The sequence below is a fragment of the Nycticebus coucang genome, chromosome 2 (assembly GCF_027406575.1).
Source record: "Nycticebus coucang isolate mNycCou1 chromosome 2, mNycCou1.pri, whole genome shotgun sequence".
Taxonomy (NCBI): domain Eukaryota; kingdom Metazoa; phylum Chordata; class Mammalia; order Primates; family Lorisidae; genus Nycticebus; species Nycticebus coucang.
The window spans coordinates 27385427-27401385 of record NC_069781.1 but is presented as its reverse complement, the minus strand read 5'-3'; the positions used below and the strand labels follow the sequence as shown (position 1 = coordinate 27401385).

Genomic DNA, 15959 nt, shown 5'->3' with positions numbered 1-15959 from the left:
TGCCTCAGTCTCCCAAGTAGCTGGGACTACAGGTGCCCGCCACAATGCCCAGCTATTTTTTTTGTTGTAGTTGTCATCGTTTAGCAGTCCCAGGCCAGGTTTGAACCCTCCAGCCTCGATGTATGTGGCCAACGCCCTACCACTGAGCTAAGGGTATGCCACCTGAAAAAGTTTTTATATCCTTCTTAAAATCACTGTGTTATAATTAGGATCTTGGCCTTTAATATTATATTCCACATAGACAAAGAATAGCAGATGAATTATGCAGCATGCAGACAGAATGGAAAATCCAGTCTAGGACTCAACTCAGGGAGTGTGTGTGCATGTGCGTGTGGGCCCGCAAATGCCCATATGCACATTAGTTTAATGTTGTAGAGACTGTATAGGTGGCACTGCTCACATCTTCAGCCTGCATTTTCCATGTAATCCCAGCTGACATTTTTTCAGTACCTCCTGGATGCCAGGCATTATTAGTAAGTGCTTTAGCAGTATGGGCACATTCAACGCTGTGCAGTGAAGGAGTATTGCTATTATACCCACTTACAAACAAGAGAACTCAGAATAGGAGCTTTCCTGAGGCCACCGCACAGGGAAGTGGCAGAACCTGTGTGCTCCTAGACACCTATCATCATTCCTCCTCCCTGAAAGGATTTCTTTCGGAACTCTGTGCCAGCAAAAGCCTTTTCCCTAAGAAACTGGTTTGTCTCTTTGTTTTTGTATAGCATGAGCCATGTGCCTGCCCAGACTTCCTTTTCGGCTTTGATCACCAAGAAAATCAGAGCCAAACTGTGGTGCAAATATGACTCAATATTCTTTATTTAGGGTTGGACTTTTGTAAAGTAAGAAAATTATCTGTTGGGTTGTCAAGATTGTTGAAGACATTATTTTTTTTTTAATTGCTTGTTTATGGTACTTTGGATGAACATGTCTTTAACTTTTAGGTATTCTCATCTACTGATTTGTTTTTTTTTTTTTTTTTGCTTAAAGTATTTGCATTGCTTTATTCTGAGTAAGTTCTGAGATTAGTTAGCATTCACTGACATAGATCAGTTATAGTCTCTTCTGGTTTTAATGATCTTCTATTTTACTTTCTATTTTAAACTCTATAAAGAATTTATTTCAATGTGTGATATGAATTAAAGACATATAAATTTTATTTTATGTTGTTTTCTTTTTCTCAAAGGCCCAATTTTCCTATATGATCAGTTGAATAATTTCCCCCCCCCACCCCAAACTGACCTGTGATGCTTCCTCAACAATACATGGAACTTGCAAGTTTCAGAATCTATTCAGTCCCTGAGATCTGTATGGTGATCCTTGCATACTATTAATTTTTGCAGCTTTAGTATATATGTTCAAACCTGGTAAAGCTATTTTTCTGTATTATTCCTAATACTCTTCTTTTCAAATTTATGTTAGTGATTTTTGACTGTATAGTCTTCTTGATGAACTATGTAATCATGAGTACAGAAAAGGAGGCTAAAAAGAAAATTCCTTTTATGTTATTGAATGAGTTGCATTTGGCTTATATTTAGAAAGAGCTTAACAAAACAAAATAAAGAGCTTAACATTTTGATAACATTTTATATAAATGTTAAAGTATCTTTTTGTCTCTCAGTAACATTTTCTGTTTTTTATTATTATTATTAAATCATAGCTGTGTACATTAATGCGATCATGGGGCACCATACACTGGTTTTATAGACCGTTTGACACATTTTCATCACACTGGTTAACATAGCCTTTCTGGCATTTTCTTAGTTATTGTGTTAAGACATTTACATTTTACATTTGCTGAGTTTCACATGTACCCTTGTAAGATGCACCACAGGTGTAGATTTCTGCTTAAAATTCAACATATTTTACATCTTCTTATAGATCTTTTGAATGTGATATTCACCATATATTCTATTTACTACTTGGTATTCTTAAGACTTTCATGAGTGGTCACTTTTTTTAGTAGAGTCATTCTGTCATTTAGGTAGACTTGCGGTCTACAAATGATGATGATTTTCTATCCCAATATGTCTAATCTTGTGATTTATTATAATACTAAACAAATGGATAATCCTAACCATCCTTTTTCTTTTTCCAAATTTAATGAGACTGTGTATCTTATTTTATCTCTATCAAATTTACATTATCAAACTATTATTTTGTTTTTCAAGCTGACAGTTATTAGCAATAAAAAAGATAGAAAACTATAGGCCAACATTACATGTAACTATAATAGTCAATATATCAACAATACACATTCAAAAGAACGATCTACCAAAACAAGTAGAGTTTATCGTAGGAATGCAAGAAGAGTTAAAATTAGCCATTCTTTTGGCCAAATTATATGGTATGAGAATTACTGGTTCCTAAAAGTTAAAGGAATTTCTCCTCATTATCTCATAGTCATTTTTGGAGGAATATCCAGGGTTTCTGATTCATGTGCACAGATTCTTTGCACTTGTTATTTTCCGAACTTTTCAGTGTTATGTTCAGTTCACTTGTTCCTATTTAATAATGAAAGGATTTTTAAGACTGACTGGTTCATAATTTTTTCTTTCGTGAACAAAGTAAAGGCAAATTATGTTTAAGAAAGCAAAAGAATTAATATAGTATTTGCTTTTTGAAAAATCCACCAATTTGGCCCCAATTTTCCTTTTTTTTTTTTTTTTTTTTTTTTGAGACAGTCTTGCTCTATTACCCTGAGTAGAATGTTGTGGCATCAGCTGAGCTCACAGCAACCTCAGACTGCTGGGTTTAAGCAATCCTTGTTCCTTAATCCCCCCAATAGCTAGGACTGTAGATGTGCACCACCATGCCCAGCTAATTTTTACATATATATATTTTACATATATATATATTTTTTTTCTTTTTTCTTTTTTTTTTTAAGTAGGTATAGGATCTCCCTCTTGCTCAAGCTGGTCTCAAATTCCTGACCTCAAGGGATCCTCCCACCTTGGCCTCCCAGAGTGCTAGGATTACAGGCATGAGCCACAGCACCTGGCCCAGACCCCAGTTGTTTTTTTTTTCTTTAAATTTCTATTTGAAACTGTAAACTTCAGTAAGTTGGAAAACTGAATTCAGTGTCGAAGTTCTTTTACTAGTGGAGAGGCATAAAACAACATATTTGTCCTTGTAACACCTTGTATATGTGGATGCGTGTTTGTGTCCATGATGAACCAGTGTTTAGTTCTAGGATTTCATAGAACGCTGGGAAATCTGAGCAGGGGAAATGAATGATTCAGCCCTCAGGCCTTTCCGGAACTTACCAACACAACGGGGTTCTGGACCATCCCACTGGGCGTTTACTTGGCAGGTAAGCTTAGTACTTCCTTCTAGTCTGTACCCTTCCTCACAGGTAACCAAACATGTTGTTCTGTAAGACATTTCCCTTGTAGAACAGCTGATGTGACCATGTTTGGGCTGGCGGAGATGGGAGCATGTTTTCACTATATAACATGAAAACAATTAGATCACATTTTACTAAATAAGGGCAACAATAATACATTTAGTAATATCTGAACATTGCAAATTAGAAAACTTTCTTTTCTTAAAATATCAAATAATAAATAACATACTACCACTTTTTGAGAGGTGATGGGGCAATCTAAAGTCTACCTTTCATCAAATGCATTGCCCAAACAATATCACTGTCCACAGACCTCTGGGTCTCTCCCTAAATGGAAGGTGATGGCTGTAGATTGGACGTGGTTGACAAAGGAGGTACCTGCAACCTTCAGCTGGGTCTTTGCTGTGAATTTCCAGGCTGTATTTCGACAAAAAGAAAGCACCTTTTCCAGGACAGAGTTTGCAGGTTCAGGATCAACTTGTTTTCAGACCTCTAAGCATATCCTGGGCCTTTCGGTGGTGCCAGCCTCAGAAAAGCTGCCCAATTCTTCAGGCATTCAGCTTTCTGAGCACAACTCTGGTTCTTCTAGCTTTTTCACTCTCTTCTTCCCACAAATCATCTTGCAGATCCTAATTCATGGTGCCAATCTTGACTTATGCATTCACATTGGTTTGTTTGTTTTTGCTGCCATGATAGAGGCTTCTAGTTGCCCACCCCAACCCTACTCCCCAGTTTTACTCAGCGTGGTAATATCCCATCTAAAAGATTACAAGTCCCTACCTCCATCACAATGAGAGCCAATGAGATGCAGATGGTATAGTGCCAGATGCCTGGGAAAGCTTTTGAAAGGGGACTGTCTCAATTACGTCTTTGCCTTCTCCCTTTTATTCTTTTCTCCCTCTAAACAGACACGAAGAATGGTAGCCCAGCACACCACAGTAGGAGTATATTGTGCTACAGGAAAATATCGTACACCAAGATGGTAGAACAAAAAAGCAAAGGGAGCTTGAATCTCTGATAACAATGGACCTATTACACCAATGTTGGATTATGTACTTCTGTTTCTTTTAGTTGAGAGAAAAATGAACTCTCAATTGGCTTACGATGTTATTTGGGTCCTTGATACCAGCAGCTGTACACAATTCCTCATTTCTTCTGCCCGTATCCATTACTTTTCTTTTGCTAATTTTCTAAGGAAAGATCGTTCCCCATTTTCAGCTCATGGGATGTGTGTGCTTCACCCATGCTGTGATCTAGGTCTCAGACGTGAGCAGATACAACTAGTGATATGGTTCCTTTTTCCACCCTCCTCCAATACACCACAGGACAGCAGCTGGAAGGATACTCACTAAACTGTGGACGGTGAAAATGCTCTTGTGCCTCAGCCGGCCTTCATGCCACTATCATTGGGAGTACCATGGGTTGTCCTGAGAAATCTGCATTTCCCAGTTCTGACTGTCTGATCTCAACACTGTATTGGAGAAGCTACAGGAAGGTGCTCAGACCGCCCCTCCCTTACAGGTCACCAAGTGATGTCTGTGTTCTATGTTCTTCTGGGGAGATTTCTCCACTGCCCAGCCCACCCAACCCCCACAATGTGTTTTAAAGTGTGTTTCTATTAGTCTCCTCTTGCCTCACATTCCTGTTAATGGCAATCTCTTAGGATGCCTAAGGCTCAACACTCACCCTTCATTTTCCAGGGTTGTCCCCATGCAGCTGTGACCCAATCTAATGTTGCACCTGCCCCCTGGAATAACGATTGGGATTCAGTAAATTCTCACATATCCTAAACTTCTCTTTTGAACTTTTCCTTTCCCGCTTATTCTAATCGAAATCTTATTGCCTCCCACAGAGGGCCTGGAGGTGAGACAGTATCTTTGTGGCTCCTCATTGCCTTTCCAGATCATTCTGTCTTCCTCCTTCCTGAAAACTTCCAGCCCCATTGAGTATTAAGTTATATATCCAACATCATTTTCCCTCCCTCTCTCTCACACATACCCCTTAGTGATTTCCTTACCTATGTAAATGATGGTTCTAGTACCCTGGGAGTCTTATTTTTGACCTCTTCTTCTCTAAGAACCCCATCCTTCACCCTACCTCATTCTCCACTGTTGCCATGTCCTTTAGAGCTCACTGCCACCCGTCTGAGTGTCCCACTTTCTGACAATCACCTCCTGTCTCCCCAGACGCTTCACATGCTTCGCCCCATGGGTTTCTATGCTACTGGAGCTTCTGACCTATTGTGTGCTCCTCTTTAGAGACAACCATCCCTAAATAATGGATATTGTCTTTCTACATTCTTTCCCCTCTAGTTCTAGCTTAGATCCTCTCTGATCACAGTTGGGAAGAGGGAGAGGAATAAAGAAGAAAGGAAAAGGAGAGGGTAAAGGAAAGAGGAAGAAAAAAAAAGAGAAAGAGGAGAATGGGAGGTGAAGGGGGGGAAAGAAAGGGAGGGAAGGAAGAAGGGAGAAGAAGAATGAAAGGAGAAGAGAATAAGTCAGAGACGAGGGGGAGAGGGAGAAGGGAGACCGTCCAGACCCAAGGAAAACGTGCTGCTCTCAGTCAGATGTCACGCACACATGTCACGCACACTGCAGTCACGCATGCAGATGGGAGAGGAAAAGACAGTGGATGTCTTGAATATACCAAAAGATGGGCACATGTATACAAATACTCATTTTGATAGTTTATAGATACAATCCCACAGACAGCAGGCATTTTACATAGCTAACAAACAAACCAAACAATGCCACAAAAGAGCAAAAGTCAGTCTCCTCTCAGCCCTTCTGAGACATGAGGGCCCAAAGACAAGACGGCATAGCATTCTCTCAAGATGTCTGAACAAAATACTTAAGACTCCAGAACTTTGCTGTGACTCTGGGTGAGATACAGTTTTCATCCTTCTACTTTTCTACATTTGCCATTTTTTCGTACCAGGCATATAGCTTTTTACTATGAATACTGAACTCTAACGTAACAGGAAAGGAAGCTGGAGCAAATTGTTTAAGTACATATTCAACTGACATCACTGATGGAACCTGCTCTGCAGGAATCTATTCTAATTATATCAGTCAGCAGAGCATAAATAGTGAGCGTATTAAATATAAGTTTACTACTCATTACTCCTTAGAGAAAATTCCAGAATTAAATTAGATGTTAAACCATAAGCCCTAGCCTCTTCTATTCCTCGGAAGGTTTGAACTCAAATCAACTATGAATAAAAAGAGAAATATTTGCCTTTCACATTTTAATTTTTATTGCACGTGACTGTCATGCAAATAGAATCTGTACTGTCTCCATCAAGTGGACAGAAATATCTTGCCTTCTGCGTGCTGACTTTTATTGGGTGTGTTCATCATTTATAGCATGGTACCAAGTGCCAGGTGAATAGATGAATTCTGATGTATAAAATCTGGAAAGTCGTATTAAACAACTGTTTTGGCTTCCATTAACTGCTAAAATAACTCCAGCTTTCCAAACCCAAGACAAAAATGGAATTGCAGCTTTTCTCAAGAGTATTGATAAGAAATGAGAGTTGCTATCTTATACAGATATAAATTACATTGCTTCTCAAGTGTTGGTTTTAATAAATGTTCATTGTTCCCCAGGGAAAACAAAGCATTTGCAATAATTCCTACTCAGTCTTTAAACATTCAATGCTTTTTTTGTTGTTCAAGAATGATGACTTATCAGCATTTTTAATAAAAGTACACTTGTCTTATTCTTTTCAGCTTAAATTGTTTTTTTCATTTCAACAAGCTAAAAAATCCTGCAGTTCATGTTGGATTAACTTACATTCATGTTAAAGCAATTCCTAAATATTTAGTCTTTTTGAAAAACAGCAACTTAGTCTTTTAAGCAGCAGATAATAAAAGCCTACTCTGATAAAGAAGGTGGCTTTGAAGGCTAATCTTAAAGGCTAATTGTATTTTTCTCCCTGACATATGCTTTCTGTCAATTTCCAAATGGTGATAGTATCTGCTACTGAAAATAAAATAAATCCGACGTTAAGCATAAGGTTCTCATTGTTTGAAACCTTTTCTCAGGTTTAGTCAGTTGTCATTGAGAAACCATAAAAGAAACCTTCCTTGTTTAGGAAAAAAATGCACAATTTAGATAAAACTGAAAATGAGCAGAAGTGTTTTATGAAGAATGAATAAGATGAATAAGAATCAAACTTACTAATTATTATTTGATACCACGAAAAAATTAACAATGTTAACACAAAATGTGTAAAAGGCATTCAATTTTACACAGGTCTTTCATTTCTGCCTCAGTTGTAGAAAGATTTTTTAAGGAAAAAAATAACATAATAACATAAGTGTAGTTTCTAATTGTCCTGATAATTAGATTTAAATTATATCTGTAAAAATCACTACTTTTTCTGTATTACGCACCATGAAACAGAAATGAATCCCTGCCTGATTGTCTTATTTCATTGATTCCATATGCTTCAATTGTAAGGCACACCGTTATTTTCTGCGCCACTAATAAAAACACAATAATACCAAAGGAAGGATTTGTTGCCCCTGATGTTGAGATGCATCCCAATTTTAGAGATGTTAATACATGAAAGAAAGTGTTTTGATGTAGTAAAATATGGTATATGTTTCATAGAATGGTATCTCATATAACTAAATCCTGTAACCATTAGTGATATGGCAGGAGGACTTAGTTGAGTATTAATATCTTTATCCAGGACAACTTTGCACACTGTTAAGTTAGGTGGTAGCTTTGGTGGTATACTGAGGGGATCTCAGTAAGATCCATGGTTCTATAGCATCTCTCCTACTCTGATTAAAATTGTTTTTATTCATATTGGAATTGCAATTGAAATTACATAAAAGAGAACAAGCATGCTTTTGAATGGGAAGTGACACAGACAGTCCATCAATGTGTACACTGTACTGATCAGTGTACGTCATGAATATGTTTATTAATATGTGTATTTGTTAAATTCAAGTTTTCATCCATTCACCAGAGGTTTCACCAATGATGAAGGGGAGAAAATACATTCTGTGTTCATAATGAATTCAGAGTGGAGCAGAGGTGATAGACATGGTAATTAACAATAAAAAGTAAGTGTGATGGCTTATATTGGAACCAAGTTAGGTAAGCTGGGAAACACATTTGTTGGAATCCCCTTCTTGTGGTCCCTAGTTTGGGTTGGTTAAATTTGGAGCTAGCACTCAATTTTGAAAGGCAGGGAGGAGTGGCTGTTGTAGTCCAGTTCAGTGATGGACAAATGTAGACAATGCCAGGTTCCAGCTGGCCTTTGTGTGCCTCTGTACCATGTCCCACTGCTAATCCCATCGCAGTGGTCCCAGATTCATTGCTGTGTTGGAGGCTGCAGAGCTGCTGGGGCATGGCCACAGGTAAGCCTCTCAGACTTCCGGATGACTTTCTCCTTGGTGGTTCCACTTCAGTAGCTGGACGTGCTTGGTTTCTCAGACTGACTTGTCAGCAAGCTCTGCGGATCCTTCCAAACTTGTCTTCTGGAACTTTAGTTTCCAAGCTATTTCTAAAAGTGTGTAAGGTCCTCTTTCTGAAATAAACTGCTTATCCCATGACATGCATGGGGACTGCTTCCTGCCTGACCCTGACACACATAGCACGGGGGCTGTGATGGGGAGGACAGGTCCTCAGGGTCATGTGCAGAGATCACGCCATTCAGGCTGACGGGGTCAGCACAGCAAAGGGTCTGAGGACCCAGAGCAAAGGTACATGCATAGAACAACAGCTTGCAAAGGGGCTGGCTTCCTAAGAGGACATGGCTATTTCTCACAGCTTCGTGGTGCATGCAGGCTTGGGCACAGATGGTGTAGGCTCCAAGCAGGGGCTGGCCCTGATCCCAAAGGGGCAGATGCCCCTGATTTTTTCACTTCTTTGGGAATGCCACTGACTGGAAAGTTAAAACATCATGTTTCCCACCCTCTATCATGAAGAAGCAGTAGATATTACACAGAACTTCTAACTCAACTTCACAAAAATATATTAATACATAATTTTTTCAGTAACAGTATATGGATTTTTACCATTTGCGACTGCATGTCTCAATGAAAATGTCTTTCCTTTGCCTTTATACATGAACAGTGGCTCGTCTGAGTTTAGAAATCTAGGATCTAATTCTTTCCCATCAGAATTCTAGAAACATACTTTCATCTTCTAACATTTGGAAAGGCTCACAAGAGGCCTAAGGCTGGTCTGATTCTCTTTCCTTTGTAGGTAATGTTATTTCTAACTATGAAACTGACACAGTTTTCTATTTTTCCAGGGCATTGAGAAATTTTACTAAGATTATTTCCAGGCATGGATCTGTTTTTAACATTTTTTTTCTAGCATTCACTAAGTGATTTTAAACAAAATATCTAAGATTTTGATTGCGTATACAGTAGAATCTCCATAGTTGACCACCTCCCTACCCTAACCACCTCCGTAAGTTGACCTAATTTTCATAGACCAGACATGTCCCCCATGTACATATTAGTACACGATGTATCTGTATGTTGGCCTGTTTGTTATAGTCCCTCGGGTGGTCAACCTACAGAGGTTCTACTGTATTTTCTTAATTTCAGCTTGGGGATATTTCCATTCATTGATCTTCTTTCTATTTACGCATCTTCTCTACTCTGTTCTGCGTCTGGATTCTCAACATGAGAACAGTCCATTGCCTGCAGCTATTCTCATATTACTTTATTCTTTCATAATTTTATCCTTTTTATCTTTTTAATTATTCTCTACTTCTGAATGAATTTCTTCAATTGTTTTTCTAACAACTTATTAATTAGGCTTGTAACATATCCATTCATTGTGTCATCAGTTATTTGTGGCCTCCAAGAAATCCTTTTGTTCTTACATTTCTCCAATTTCCAGGAATTTTAGTCTTACTTTAGCAATGAATTAATTGTTTTTGAATCTCAGCAATTTCATCTTCCCTGGCTTTCCCGTCATATCTCCTTTGTTCAATCTGCTGATTCTCTTCAGTTTTTCTAGACTTCTTGGGACCTGATTTAGACAAATTTGTATTTATAGGTGGGTTCAATATTGGTACCTGATAAATACCAACTAAGAATGCCTCCTGGACTTCACAAAGGATCTTGGAGTAAGGAGTAGGTGGGCTTACCTTATGGATGTGGGAGCCAAGAAAAGACCAGAAGTCAGAACTAATCAACTTATGGATTAGATAACTTCTAATCAAGTTATCTGGGGGATTGTGGGGTAATCAAGTTATCTGGGTGATTTGTAGGATCTTGGAATAGTCAACTCCTCAGCAAAGCGTTTTGCCAAAGAATATCTAAGGGGCCTGGTGGAGTTAAGGTTGCCAGATTTAGCAACAAACAAACCAACCAGGATACCCAGTTAAATTTAAATTTCAGAAAATTAACAAATAATTTTTTTAGTATAAGTAGTTCCCAAATATTGCATGGGACCCATTTATACTAAAACCTTAAGTATTTGTTGTTTATTTGAAATTCATCTTTAACGGGGGTCCTGTTTCATCTGGCACTTTGAGGTTGGAGGTGAATGCTGGATTGAGAAGCTGGCAGTGGAGGCCCTCAAGTCCCCCAGCTTGCTCCTCTCTCACCTTTTCTTAGATAGCCTCCTCTTCCAGCCCTGCCTGTGAGTCCTTAGGAGTTGGCTGTGTGACAGCTGTAAGAGGTAGGGACATAGATCCTGGAGATGGCAGGTGGAGGTGAAGTGAGGTACTATTCTGTTCGTTGTTTGTATTTGATGTGGGAACCTCAGCTTTCACCCATGGCCTGACCAGGCTCCTTGGCATCTCTCTCAAGTTCTCCGCATTCTATAGCAATGTCATCCACCCACAGTGAGGGCTGGAGATGGGCAAGCTGGTTAACTCCTCCTGTTGTGGGATACTGACATGGTTCTCTAAGTCTTATAGTCTTCCACCCTGATAATTCCAAAATTATGTTTCATGCCCTGTCTCAGCTATTTGAAATTTGAGGTTTGGCATAACCTTTCCACACTCACTTCCAAGCGGGCATTTTCCCCACTTTGTTCAAAAAAGGAACATCCAAGGCATAGTTGATGATAATGTGGTCAATTGAACTTGGTAGTTCTGACTTCCTATAATTTTTCCCTTACTGTGGTCTGTGGTCTATGAAATCAAAAGGAAACAAAGAACTGACTGGTCCATTAGGGTTTAAATCAAGGAAATCAAACAAGACAATCAATAAACAATGGAAACAGGCAGTTTGCTCACCTCTGCAGGAGCTCTCTGAACCAGACCACAAACCACTGGGTAGACACAAGAGGATGCTGCTTCCCACGAGGTCAAATCCAGGGTGACATCGGACCCCACAGGCTGCATTGAAGTGGTTGTTGCAAGTGTTTTGGATAAAATACCCATTTTCAGGAGGCTTCAGGGCGGGACAGTGGACAACTAACATTTATAGAAATAAAATCAAAAATCAAAATTAGTGTTTGCCTATGAAGTATCCTCCTTTTATATTTAATGTAAGGGAACATTTTAGGCAGACATCTCACTTTCCCAAAACAATCTCATTCACTGCATTTTGATTTGTAAGTGTGTGCTCAGAAGAAGAACTCTGACATCTGATTCCTGTTAAGGTATTGACTTCCAATTACAGACTAAGTGTTATTTTTTAAGCTCAAAAAATTTTTTTTTAATTTTGATTCATTTATGGGTATGAGATTTTCTAGTTCTTGACTTTTGCATGTCATTAGACACTTTCCCTCTTAAGATGTCATGAAATAAAAAAAAATAAATAAGGTTAGCAAAGTGTATTTGCTTTAAATCCCAAGAGCTATAGCTTCTTGTACATGGTATATGCCATTTTCACATTTTAAACGTTTGAAACGAATAATATTGAGACACTTTACTTAGGAAAGTATATTTTAAAAATAGATTTGACTATGGTCAGGGCCAAGGTTAGCTCATTTTTTACACAAATTTGTTGTTAAAATAGTGGCTTTTCTCTTTTTGATTCATTTTAGTTTTTTTAAGTTACATTACTCTTTGGGTCACAGATCTTCTTTCTCTAAAGCAGGATATGGATGTGTTTGGTGATAAGAGATGCAAAAGCCAATAATACCCTCCTATATGATTACAGAAAGGGATGTTAAAGATCATTCTCAGGGAACTGGATGGAAGCCCCAGCACTATTTCTTCCAAGAGATCAGCATTTGAATTCCCTATTTGCAACAGTGGGAGACGTACCTTCACAGGTCTGGCCAGATGCCCGGTATCCCTCCCTACAGACACAGTCTTCAGGGGACGTGCTTCCAGGTGGAGAGGTGTGATTTTCATCAGGACATGGAATGCAGGTGCTGATTCCTCCTGGGGCACCTTCAGGCTTGTATGTCCCTGATGGGCAAGCTGTGGGTAAACAGGAAGCCAGAGAAGTCATCAACTGGGAGTTAACAAAATGTTTGAAAGGAACTAGGGGGGAGAAGCTAAACAGTGGCTTCTCATGAAAATAATCTAATTGCAAAGCATAGAGAGACAGAGGCATTTGATTATAAAGAGTGATGTAGCTTGTTATTTGCAGGTTACAAAGGAGCCTCTGGAGTCCCACAGTTAGTTTCAGTCATAACTTGACACAGATTGATTATGTCTGGGCTGATTTGTAGAAAACTCAAAGTAACATGAAGGAACTCAGCAATCAACGACCCTTAACAGGGTCAAAAAAAGAAAAAATCTTGATTTCTGCTTGTATCTTGTGAGCTTGCTAAAGTTCAAAAAAAGTAGTAGTAGCTCAGAAAAAGTCTTGATAAATATGGTATACCCTGAACTCCATCTCTTGTGTCCTGTGCAGCTCACCTTGGCCTCTGAGCGCCCGCCCTGCCCTTCTCCCAGCAGGGAAGAATGGCTGTAGATGTGCAAAAACCACTCAGCCCATTGTTTCAAAGGATGCAGCAGAAAGCGAAGGACTGGAGGGAAATAATCCAACTGATGGGAAGTAAGCCCTTTGAAGAAAAAAGAGATAACCTTGCTTTTCCCAGGCTCAGGGAAAACAAAAAAGATTAAAAGCAGAATTTAATTGACCTTGCTGCAAATCCTTCCTCTGCACTGACAATGTGGCTTTGAATTTGTAACTTAATCTCTCTGGAGTTATGCATCTGTAAAATAATTTAAATTTAAGAAATTTAATAATGGAGAAATTGTGGCATAAAGAGATTTGCAGGGCTCAGTTAAGCCAATGAAATGTAGCATAGTCCCTGGATGCATAGTCCCTGGGTACACTGGATTATTAAGAGACAGTGGCAATCAAGCTGTCTGCTTTTATGTGATGATATTTCATTTAAATCATCTCACTTACCCTCTCAGTATTAATAATTAACTAGCATTAGAAGTTACTAATACTTTTATTAATATTTGCATTAATTCTATTAGTAAGCATTATCAAATCCATTTTAGTTACCCAGTTGGTGGCAGAGCTAGAATTTTTAAGCCAATATTTGTATAGCATTCAGTATGTCCCAGATTGTTCTACATTATTTTATAAATACTATAGTTTTGATTTCCTAAATCATTATAAAGTAACAAGTATTATTAATTCTCTTTTGTCAATAAGAAAACTAAAGCACTAAGAGTTTAAAAACTTGTCCAAATGACACAGTATATGGCAGAAGTAGCTAAGATTTGAATCTAGACAATTTGGACCCAGAGGTCATGTTCTTTACCACCACATTTACTGTGTCTCAAACCTGGGTCTCTCGGAGGCTAAAGATAAAACTAAACTACTACAATAAGCTAAAAATATTAAAAATTATATTGATAAGAGTCACAATTTAGGGCTGCGCCTGTGGCTCGAGGAGTAGGGCGCCGGTCCCATATGCCGGAGGTGGTGGGTTCAAACCTAGCCCCGGCCAAAAACCACAAAAAAAAAGTCACAATTTAATGTAATTATTGGAAAAAATATTTTTAAGATTCTCAATTTTATTTTAAAACGAAAAATACAATTTTTCCATGATACATGTGTAGAAGAGAATTCTAGATCTGGATAGATTTGTGACTATGTAAGAATGAGAGACACATTTAAAAAATAGAAGGATGTGTGACTTACAAAAAAGTAATTCAGCATAAAGCAAGGGAGTATTACTTTGAAACATTGCATTATTGAAATTGAATTATTATTGAATTATTAACATTATTGAATATGAATATCACATTTATTCATAGAAAAATTTCAGGTATTAGGATTCTCAAGAAGATGCGGGACAACATGACTTTCTTTAAGCAGAAATCAGCCCCGGTTGGAGAAAATGATTGAGATAAAAACAAAGAGTTAGAAAAGAAAATTTAAATTATAACTACAGAATCAAAATGGTCGTTGGAGGCAATAAAAAGACGTCAGAACAAGAGACTGGAATAGACCTAGACATAATAGTTGCAATAGTTGCAGGAATATATTTCTTATTCGAGGCTTTAGTGCAAAAATATTCATCAAGTTCTAGGTAAAAGTAATAAAAAGTCATATCCAAGATGGGAGAAAAATATGACAAGTGTATAGGAAGGAAAATCAAGATATTGAAATACAGGAAAATCAAACTGATACAAAACAAATGCCAGGAAGAGTAATGAACAAGATATGTAGCTATGTGAAAAAAAATTATGAGCCCCAAAATACATTATGTGTCCAAGCTATCAGTACAGAGGAGGGAAGAGAAAGACATTGGTGGATGTGCGCGGCTTTAAAAAATAAAGATGCATTGGGAAAGAAATCGAAATAAAGAATTCAAGAATGGGAGAATAGCATAACATTTAATAAATGTCTTGAGATTAAGAAACTCGTGGATACATAGTACCTGGCTTAATAGCTTGCTAAAGTAATTGTGAAAATAAAAAAAAAAAATTAAACAAAGTCCCTTCTTATGAAGAAAATATATGGTAGAGGGAAGAAAATAATCCTGGCAGAATATAAGGAAGAAAAGTTTGAAATATGAGAGAAACTGGGAACTATAGGAAAGAAGGTGAATTTGCTATTTCTTTTTATATGCACCTGTTGCCAAAAAACTTTAAAAAATAGGTTCAAATTTGTACATACAAAAATATACATAACTATGAATACAGAAAAGAATGAATGACCTCCAAATCAGAGAAGGGGGAAAAAAAAAACAAATAAAACATAAACAATAAAAAACATAGGAAAAGGAAAGAAGCAGCAAGAAGGAATTAAAAACAAAACACCATAAACTCAGGTGACACAAGTAAAACCAGCCATCGTCAGTTATTGGAAGTAATATTAAAGGGCTAATTTAACCCAGTTAGGATATAAACCTAAAATAAGTCACACATACTGGTTAAAAATAATTGAATATACAAAGTGATATTAAATATTTCAAATTATCTTGATGAATCAAACAAATTACTGTCCTAAGGAGAAATAGACAACACATAAAGAACTTTTTCCTTCTTTCTTTTCTTTTCTTTCTTTCTTTTTTATTTTTTTTTGAGACAGTTTCACTATGTCACCCCCAGTAGAGTGCTATGGTGTCACAGCTCACAGCAACCTCAAACTCTTGGGTATAAGTGATTCTCTTGCTTCAGCCTCCCAAGTAGCTGGGACTACAGGTGCCCACCACAAAGCCTGGCTATTTTTTGTTGTAGTTGTCGTTGTTTAGCTGGCCTGGA

The 15959-nt window shown here is 37.8% G+C and overlaps 1 protein-coding gene across 1 annotated transcript in view; it reads right to left on the bottom strand.

The window, feature by feature from the left end:
- SVEP1 (sushi, von Willebrand factor type A, EGF and pentraxin domain containing 1) overlaps positions 1 to 15959 on the bottom strand; it is a 188856-nt gene that overhangs the window by 112411 nt on the left and 60486 nt on the right. The window contains exons 4-6 of the mRNA XM_053566090.1: positions 12543 to 12701; positions 11565 to 11744; positions 3264 to 3443 (exon numbers count right to left, since the gene is read on the bottom strand). Coding sequence (XP_053422065.1) covers positions 3264 to 3443; positions 11565 to 11744; positions 12543 to 12701 — 519 coding nt within the window. The remainder of the gene's footprint in view (positions 1 to 3263; positions 3444 to 11564; positions 11745 to 12542; positions 12702 to 15959) is intronic.